Genomic DNA, 9,660 nt, shown 5'->3' on the forward strand with positions numbered 1-9,660 from the left:
TCAGGTGGAGGGCTGGAGGTGCGCTGTGGTCAGAAAAACCCCGGGGGCTGCCACCTCCTGCCACACCCACCAAGGCCCCACCTCAGACCTGGAATAAAATGGGGACCCCCCCAACTTGGGGTTAGGGAAGGTTCCATCCTTCCCTCCCTCAGCAGAAGTTACGGTGCACCCCTCTCTCTCAGACCAACACAGAGGTGGCCTCAGTTTCACCTGCCGGGTCCCGGTGTTTTTAGGCTCTGTTCTTGGGAAGCGAGAGGGGTGAGTGGGCCTGGGATGAGCTGATTGCCCAGGGCTCCCTGGAGGAGGGGACATCAGGAGATCTGGGTTCAGAAGACCAGACTCTGGGGATGCTAGGGGCCCTGTTACCCAGGGGGATGGCCTGGCACACCCAGCCCTCAGGCGAGACGAGCTCAAGAGACTGGCCACCCTCTTCTGCAAGAGGCTCAGGCAGGACAGTGGACCCAGGCCTGGCCCTGCCCGAGCAGGGCACTCTTATCACAGAGACTGATCTCTCCTGCAATCAGCCTAAGGGAGAAAGTACCTCCCCCCACCAAGGCTGCCCCCCTCCCCATCAGAAGGAACTGTAACAGCCCAGCCCACTCCTGATCCAATGTACCCCACCCCCCCATCACAGCATCGCCACAGCTGTCAGAATGTGATCCTGGAGGATGGCAGAGCCCCGCCCCCTGCCCCCCAGGGCCTCAGACAGCCTCAGGAGATGCCCCACCACCCACACCTACCCCCCAGGTTGACTGCAGCAAACCAACCCACCCACCACACACACGGCAACAGTGGGGATGCTGCCTGTCTGCTGTAAAGTCCCGCAGGTCAGTTCCCATCATCACTGGGGCTCCAGCCTCTGGGGGAAGGGGCAGGCATGAGAGTTGGTCCCCACGCTCCAGGGCTCACATCCCGGCTGCAAATACCTACCTGCTTCTCAGAGGGGCCTACCTAAGAGCCCCCCACCCACAGTCCTGCCACAGTCATGCTCGCAAACCCCACTAGGCTGCCACCTGGCCACACCCAGGACACTGCAGAGAGCCCTGTCCTGGAGGATGGGTGACCAGCAGGGACTTGGGTCCCTTGTCACCCTGTGAACACCACACTCACTCAGCTCCTAAAAATCAAACCACCCTCAAAGGATGGAACCTGCTTCTCCCAGGATACCCAGAGAAAGGGCCATGTTGCCCGAAACAGGGACCAAAGCAGATCCTGACCAGAGCTCTGCCAGGGGAGGAGCCCATTCTGGGGGTGACCCTTAGGAACCTTTGAGAAACTATTCTGTTTTTAAGGCCTCGGCTGCCTCCCCACGGGTAACCCAGGCTGTTCAAAGGGTGTGTACCCCCTGGGTGCGCCCCCTCCCATCGCAGCCTGGGCCAAGCAGGTAAAGCAGCAGGTGGGGGTAGACCCCGGGAACAGCAATGGTGCTGGGGTCCTCGTGCTAAGGCTCTGACCCCAGGGAAGGGGGGCGTCAAGACTCACGAGATCCATCCCCCTGGGGAGAGGTGCCCATCCCACCCCTGCCCGGGGATGGGGAGGGACATGCTCTGTGATCCTGGAGACGGGTCTCTGAGGAGCCGGAGAAGACAGGTGCTGCCTGCCTGTAGGGAGCCGGCTGGTGTCCCCAGGCGCCTTGGACAGATCACCTTTCCCCACCCCCACCGACCCTCGGTCTCATCTGGGAAATGGGAAAAAACATCTTTCACTGGGTGCCCTCCCCTACCCACACCTCCTTCCTAAAAACAGGACGTTCAGAGGAAAGGAAGCACCAGGCCTCAGCACCCACAGCTGTGGGGGCGGCAGAGGTGGGCGCCTAGGCTCTGGGCCCTGTCCGTGGGGATGGGAGTCGCTGTAGCGGGCAGGGCTGTGCCCACTCCTGCCCCCACAGCGCATGGCAGGAGGCCCCGGTCAGTGCAGCGCCCTGTGGGCTCAGGGGCTTCTGCCGAGCTGTCACTGGGGCCTGCTGCCCGCCCAGCCCAACCCAGTGGTCACCCGCATTCTGCGACCTCAGGCTGACTCATGCCGACCCAGCTCCACATCTGGCCTCCATATGGGGCTGGCACTCCAAGGGGGGAGGTCACATCTGGCTGGGGAAATCGGAGGATCCCCAGGGGGCCAGTGACCCACGCCCCCGGGGAAGGGTCAGTGAGCCTCTGAAACTCCATGCCACGTGCTGCTGGCTGGGCTGCGTCTGACTCTCTGAGCTGGGGACAGTACTGGGGCAGGTGGGGAGGACTGCCCAGCCATCACCACCAGCTGCCATCCGGACCTGGCTAACCACCCTCAGCGGGACAGCCCCCAGGGTGCTCCTCTAACGTCTGTACCCCCGCTCCAAGCCCTGAAGTCACAGTCCGCTGCAGACACAGGAGCCTGGCCCCCAGAACAGGGTTGATAACCTGCCCCGTGTTCAGCCCTTGAAGGGATTGACCCTGATCAGGAACAGCCACTGACCCCAAGGTCGAAATGAGGAAGGGCAGGGGGTCTGAAGAGGGGCAGAGGCCATCATTTGCCAAGAGGCCCCGTGTCCCTCATGAGGCCTCCCCATCACCCCACACATCTCATCCCTGGCCTGAGCATCGCGACGAGAGCCGGCAGGCACCCCCTCTAATCTACACCAGCTCCATGGGCTTCTGCAGTCCCTCCACCGCCAGCATCGTCTCCACTGCCAGCTCAGTCTCCTCCCTCCTCCCTCATGGAGCTGCCCATGACCTCCCTCCGCCGCACAGCCAAGCCCACCACTGAGTAGTCATAACCACCCTGCCTCTGCTAGAATCACCGACATTCTCACCCATCATCTTGGCTCCATCATCTCCAACAGCCCCCCCACCGTGGTGACAATCACCCAAGCACCATGGTGACCACTCCTGCTGTTCCCCCATGGAGACTCCTTTCTGGCTTATCAGGAGTGAGAGAGTCAGGGGTCCCATGGGGGGGAACCAGCCCTTGACCCTCAAGTAGGGGCAGCACCCATTCTGTTGCCAAAGGCTCAGCATCCTGGCATGGGAGGGGCGCGCAGGCAGGGCACATAAAGATCTCAGGCCTCAGGGGCCCCAGTCTTGGGCACGCTCCTTATCTTGCTGAGTCTCAGCATCCCATTAGGCCTTCCCTTCCTAGGTGTTTTTGAGGACTCACCCAGGGTGAGAATGAAGACTGTGAGATGCCCATCCGGGGCCTGCAGAGGAGGAACAGTCACTGGCCTTACAAGGCCTCATCTCTGGGGTTTCTGCCGCCCCAGGAGAGACAAGGTATCAATACTTGGGGGAGGAAGGGTCCACTCAGGTCCCCGGGCTCTCCTCTGCCAGGGGCCCATAAGACGGCACACGTGTGCACACACACGCACACACAGCCTCACAAACCCAGTTCCTCCCCACAAATGCCAACAGGACTTCCGCTTCGAGCTGTTATCCTCAGAAATCATCCTTGAGGGATGGCGGGAGGAAGGCGCGAGACCAATCATCTCATGAAAAGCATTCTGATTTTTCCATCCGCTGGTGCCAAAATGTCTTTCAACAAAGGGGGTGACTAATAGACATTTCTGGGAACGAATCATTTTTCCAAGAACTGGCAAAAGTGAGATGATCTCACCTTTCAGAATATGGGCTGTTTGTCCTCTCCCCCCACCTCTGAATCCCAGGGAAGCAGAGGTGGGTGGCAGCCCTCTGTGTGCCAGTGTGAGTGGGGCTGGCTCTCTGGTGGCCTCCGAGTGGCTTCTGCACACAGACGTGAACCCTCACCAGCCTCCCTGGCCTCCGCCCCTGTACCCCTATGTGCCCTCTCCTCCCATCTCCCCAGCCTGCTCCTGTCTCTGTGCTCAGACACTTTGCTCCCTCTGCCTGGGAGCCTTGCTTTGCCCAGTGAGCACCAATTCCCTGGGCTGCCTCCTCCAGGAAGCCCTCCCTCCACACCCTCTCTGGAGGATGGGCCAGGCCCCACTTACGCCCACTATAAGCTAGACCCTGGCCAAGGAGTCTATGATCTAGACTGGATTGGGAGGGTGGTGTGACAGGGGCAGGCTGGCCCCCCTTCCACGTGAATCAGAGGGTAGAAGCCAAGGGGTGTCTTAGCCTGAAGTCATTGTCAAGAGGTGGCCTTTCCCGCCAGCCCCCACCGTAAATGCCCTGGGAACAGTGTCATCTGGCCATCCTGTCTCCACAGACCGAGGTTCTGGAACCCGGGCTTCTAGGTAAATGAGCCACAGAGCCAGTGACTCCAGAAGGGATGGACACGTTCTGCCCATGTGGGAGCCGCTGAGTGAATGCGGGCTTCATGAGGAATGCTCATGGGTGCATACAGGCACACATCTCCGCACATACACACACTCACTGGGAGCGTTCTACACAAAAGAAGGGCCCCTCTCGGCTAGGTTTTCCTGAGAAGTTGACAGGAAATGCTACCACACTCGAAAATAATAAAAACCCCCATCTTTGTGCACAACTGCCCCACCCTGAGCCTGCCCACGAGTGCCTTCTCAGCGTTTGCAAGGTGAGCCGATTCCCCTAGAGGGCAACAGAGGACTGAGGTGGCTCCGGGACGGGGTGGGGGGGCCAGCGATGACAGCGGCGCCATGAACCCCTCCCTGCTCCTTGGAGATGGCAACAGGGCCACCCTCCTGCCACACCTGGAAGGCCAGCGCATCCCTTCATCGACCTCCACTGGACAGACCAGGAAACTGAGGCCCAGCCTGGTCCAAAGTCACACAGCGAACGTGGAGTCTTCCTCAGGTTCTGTGGCAGTGGCCCTTCCCTACCTACAGATGGGAATGGAACTGCCATCCTTCTGGTCCTGGGGTCTCTCCAGACCAGAAAGGCATGGGGCTTGGCCCTCACGCCTCCCCAACCCCAATTCCTACCTGCTTCGTGTGGCACCCACCCTCACCTGCTGGGTCCTCTCTCACCAGGAACATGGGCAGGACCAGCAGACCCCAACCAGCCCAAGCCACTGCTCCAGCCCCCTTCCCCACGGCCTCCTGCCCACTGGCCACCGCCCGGGTCAGCAGAGACCCAGATCCAGGTGGGTTGGTGGAGACCCAGATCCGGGTGTTCCGGCTGCACAATGTCAAGAATCTCCTGAGCTGGCCTCAGAGGAGGAAGGGGGCCTGGGGCCTGCCCTTCACTGACTTCCACCCCACGCACCCTGCTGAGGTTCTAATTAGCAGCTTCTGGAACATCCAAGTGCCCTAGCTGGAAAGCTGGAAAGTAGAGGAAATGCGTTTCCTAATTGGCTCCCTGCAGGGGTGTCAGTCAGAGACGGGGTGGGGATTATGCAGCCCCCTCCCCACCCTCCTGGGCCCACCTGCACCCCCGCCCCACCCCAGGCCAGCCAACTCCCCTCGCCCCCTCCTCCTGCTCACCTGACCCAGGTCTGCGGGTGTGGAAGGGACCCCTCCTCCAGGGGCCCGGCCAGGGGCCAGGCGTGCAGAGCCCAGAGGGAGACCTGGCCTGCCTCAGAGCAAGGCCCGGCTGCCCCCGCCCAGCCACCCGGGGTGCCACTCACTCCGCCCTCCACAAGCCTCTCCTGGGGTCTCCCTCCCCAGAAGCCCCTCCAACCCCCACTTTTGACACTTCCTTGTCCTGCCTCCTGCCTGAACACTCAGGCCTGGGTATCCAGCCGGGCGGGCTGCTCCCCAACTCTCAGGTAACCCCAAGAGTGTTATGGACAGTGCGGGGGACCCTTTGGGGGATGGGAGGAGCAGTGCCAGTCCAGGCCTCCAGGCCAGGGTATGGAGATGAGGACCTTAAAGCTGAGGGTGCCATGCTCCAGACCTCGTCAGCACCCTAAGGGGGCACCCCGCTTCTCTCCTGACTCTGCGGTTCCTCAAATCTTGCCCAGCAGCAGAAATGTGGACACCTGGGCAGTGGGCTGGCAGTAGTGTGGGGCCAGGAGCTGGGGTGGCTGAGGTGAAGTCTAGGAAGACCTGGGTTCGATCCTTGGGTTGGGAAGATCCCCTAGAGAAGGGAATGGCTACCCACTTCAGTACTCTGGCCTGGAGAATTCCATGGACTGTATAGTCCGTGGGGTTGCAAAGAGCTGGACACGACTGAGCAACTTTCACTTTCTTGGTTTTGGGACGGATGGGTCCAGGAGATCAACGTGATGAGGGGGCAGGAGGGAGGCTGGGGCTCTGCTGGGCCAGTCAGCCAGCCGGACCAGGACCCCACCTAGGACACCAGCTTTCCTTGGACAATCCAGGAGGAAGTCAACAGCGAGGAAGGGAGGACCAAGTCAGGGAGCAAAAGGCAAGAAGAGCTCAGAGACTGAGTCCCCACTCCCCACACACAGCCCTGTTGCCCAGGATTGGCGGGGTGGGGTGGCGCAAAGCCAAGGCAGGGCTCAGGGCAGACCCCCCTGGGTCTATAACAAGAGGGAGCCAGGCCCCCTTCTGCAGAGATAGGGGCCTGCCTGCTGCTGAGGAGTGGGCAGGAGAGTCAGAGGGAGCCAAAGTGCCCCCGGAAGTATCAGGGGTGGGGAAGGCAGAATTCAATGGAGGAAAAGAAGTCAGAAGAGAACAAAACAAGTCCTAGAGAACCAGGTGGAAAACGGATCCATTGGGTAATTTTTTTAAAAAGTCCAATTTTCCCTTTTCTCATTGGAGGAACAGAATGGGGGTGGTGGTTAACCCTTCACAGAAAGTCTCCCCAGCGTCTGTCTGCTCAGAGGATGCTCCACACTGAAATTAAACCCACCCTTCCCCCAGGTGGCCAAGCTGCTCCTTCCTCCTGGTCTCTGTGGGGGAGGGAGATAAGGGGTGGCAGAGTGACAGGCCGGGGGTCTCCTCTGTGACCCTGGCTCTCTGACCCTGGGCATCCCCACTTGGCCCCCAGCCCTAAGCCTGGGACACCACAGGACCTTGGGCCTTCTTGCCCACATCCCACCTTGCCATCCCCAGCAGACTCTGATAGCTCGGGGTTGGGAGCACAGGGTCACCCAAGCCTCACCCCAAACCACCGGGGCCTCTTTGGCTACTGTCACCCTGGGTCAGAGACAGCACTTCCTTTATCCTTAAATCACCCCAAAGTTTGTTACCAAAATCACGGTTGGTTTTTCCTGTGAAAGTTGCCTTGGGATACAAGCACTTTAAAGGGGCTTCTTTTCAAGAATTCGCTATGGACCCAGGGCCTGGCTGCTTCAGAACAGATGCACAAAACCTACCAGCTGCTCCAGTACGATCGTGTACTGGGCTTCCGTGTGGGGTGTGTGCGCACGTACCTGTGTGTACACGTATGCCTGTATATGCACACACAGACACATGTGTGTGCACAATAAAATGAAGAAGTTTTAGAAGTTCTCAACATTCCTTTGGGTTCCTTTGGGCCTTTCTCTTCCCTTTGCTAAAAGGTCCTGACCATTGTCCTTATTAAAGAAGGACACCTTGCATTTGGTTCAAACAGCTGCCCCGATGAGACCCCAAAGGCCTGGCGTCCAGGCCAGGTTGCCAGAACCCCTGGGGTCTGGGAGGGACACCATGCAGGTTGTGGACAGTGAGGCCTCAGCACCGGGTCACTGTTCCCTCCCCAGCCTTCTTCCTGCCCTGTCACCCAGCTGCCAGGGGACCAGCCATCTTTACCAGGAGCCCACCAGGCACCTGGCCCCATGCTGAGTGCTTCCATATGACACAGTCGGGCATCACCCCCACATGCCAGACAAGGAAACCGCAACTCAGACACGCAACCGGACTTGCCCCAGGTCCCTCAGGAGGCACCCGATCAGGGCAGACTAGGAAAGATGGGCAGAAAACACAGGTCGCTGGCCTTTCCCTGGAGGCGGCCGGGTGATGCTAAAAGGGGCAGGACTGCTGAGGAACAGAGCAGCAAGACCAGGAACACCCAGCTGGAGCGGGGAGGTACGCGGGGAGATGGGCAGAGTCGACTTTCGGGTCCAGGAAGAGGGGGCCCAGCCTCAGCCCGAAATAGCCAGGCCCACCGGGTCAGGAGGAGAGCCCCAGAGTGGAAAGACCAGGCCCCTGGATGGGTGCCCAGGCTGCAGCTACCTCCTGCCTGAGTGTCGAACACCTTGACCTCCATACCCTGGGCCTCCCCAGCTCCGCCAGCAGACAGCTGGACCATCTGCTTGGGATTTCTGTTTGCCTCTGAGCTATCTGCAGACACCTGCCCAGGGGCTGTGAGGGGCTCCTCTTCTCCCGCAGGCCCCCACCCACCCTGAAGTCAGCCTTGACCCTGAGTCCCGTGAGGTCTGGCCAGCCCAGGCCGCCAGCCAGCTCAGGGACCAGAAACCACAGAGCCGGTGCCCCCCTCCCACGGGGCAGAGCTGATGGAAGGCGGCAGAGGAGAGCCTGACAAAGGAGAGGTGCAGGGCCTCCAGGGCGCTGGGATAGATGCTGCACGAGAGACTGGCAGGTGGGATACTCTTCCCCGGAAGGGAGCCTGAGGCCTGCAGTGCAGAGAGTCTGTGCAGGCCCCAGCTCCCAACGGAAAAGGCCCTCAGTGATCCCTGAGGCTCTGGTCAAACTTCTGGTGCATCAGAATTACCAGCGAGCAGTTTAAAATGCAGATTCTCCACCCATCCCTGGAGGTCTGTTTTGTGGAGTCAACCCTCAAATCGGCATTTTAAATACACCACAGAGCTCTCTTCCTTTCTCCAATACCTGAAGGACTTCTCTTTGAGCTACAGAGCCTCAGGCTGAATGCCCATGAGTACGGATGAGGGCACAGAAGACCAGAGAGGTAAAGCGACTGATTTGCAGCCACACAGCCCCTCAGAGGCAGAGTGAAGCCCAGGACCCCCCAGTGGCCAGGATGCAGGGCCAGGGGAGAACGCAGTCCCCATACCTGTGGCTACCGCTCCCCCACCCCAAGGAGGAAGAGCTGGGAAATTCCCAGGCACAAGATCCATCCCCCTCAGCTCCTGGCCAGTCACAGGGACTCTGGGACTAACACCCACGCGGGGCCCCCTGCACCCCACTGGTCACATGGTGCCCTCCCCCTCCCCCAACAAGGGGGCTCTCACTCACCATAGTCCTTCTTGCAGTATTTTTTCATGTTAATCTTCAGCTTCCCTTTGGAGGCCTTGCAGTAGGAATCACAGTCTGCAGGGGACAGGAGAGCACAGACAAAACTTAATTAGGCGAAGAATAGGCTGGCGGGCGGGGTGGGCGGCCACCTCCCTAAACACCCAGAGGCTGGTGATACCCACAGGCCGGGCAGCCCGGGGGGCCATTCAGGGCAGGTCTGGCCCTCTCGAGTAGTGCTGGGACAAAGAGGTCCCCGCCTGACCCACCCCCACTGGCCCTCCTGGCCTCCACACAGGGACTCTGCGGGCTCCTGCATTGTGCCACCCAGGGCTTCGGAGCACCACACAAATTCCCCCGTTCTTAAGATGCACCCGGAGCCTGATTAAAGCCAATAGAGGCCTCATTGTCGCCCCGCGCCCTGGGTCTGTGTCAGGCGCTAGCTTCCATGGTGAGCAGCCTCTGGCTGGGGTCAGGCCACAACAATAGAGGTCACGGAGAAAATTAGCAGCCCATGAAGCAGGAGAAAACCCCTTTGGTATCCACGCTACTGGAGTGTGCAAATAAAATGCCCCACGAAGAAGAGTTCAGTTCTAATGAGCCCCACCACTGCTGAGAGCCAGGGCTGCTGGGCCTGCGTCTGCAGGGTATCACTTCAGGGGCGTCCCAGCGTCAGCTGGGCAGGATGTTGGGGG

At 60.2% G+C, this 9,660-nt stretch overlaps 1 protein-coding gene across 1 annotated transcript in view; it reads right to left on the bottom strand.

Moving 5' to 3' along the window:
- NTN1 (netrin 1) overlaps positions 1 to 9,660 on the bottom strand; it is a 189,380-nt gene that overhangs the window by 5,988 nt on the left and 173,732 nt on the right. Inside the window, 1 exon segment of the mRNA XM_010843195.1 lies at positions 8,969 to 9,043. Coding sequence (XP_010841497.1) covers positions 8,969 to 9,043 — 75 coding nt within the window.

The sequence above is a fragment of the Bison bison genome, unplaced genomic scaffold (assembly GCF_000754665.1).
Source record: "Bison bison bison isolate TAMUID 2011002044 unplaced genomic scaffold, Bison_UMD1.0 scf7180017864180, whole genome shotgun sequence".
NCBI classification, from domain to species: Eukaryota; Metazoa; Chordata; class Mammalia; order Artiodactyla; family Bovidae; genus Bison; species Bison bison.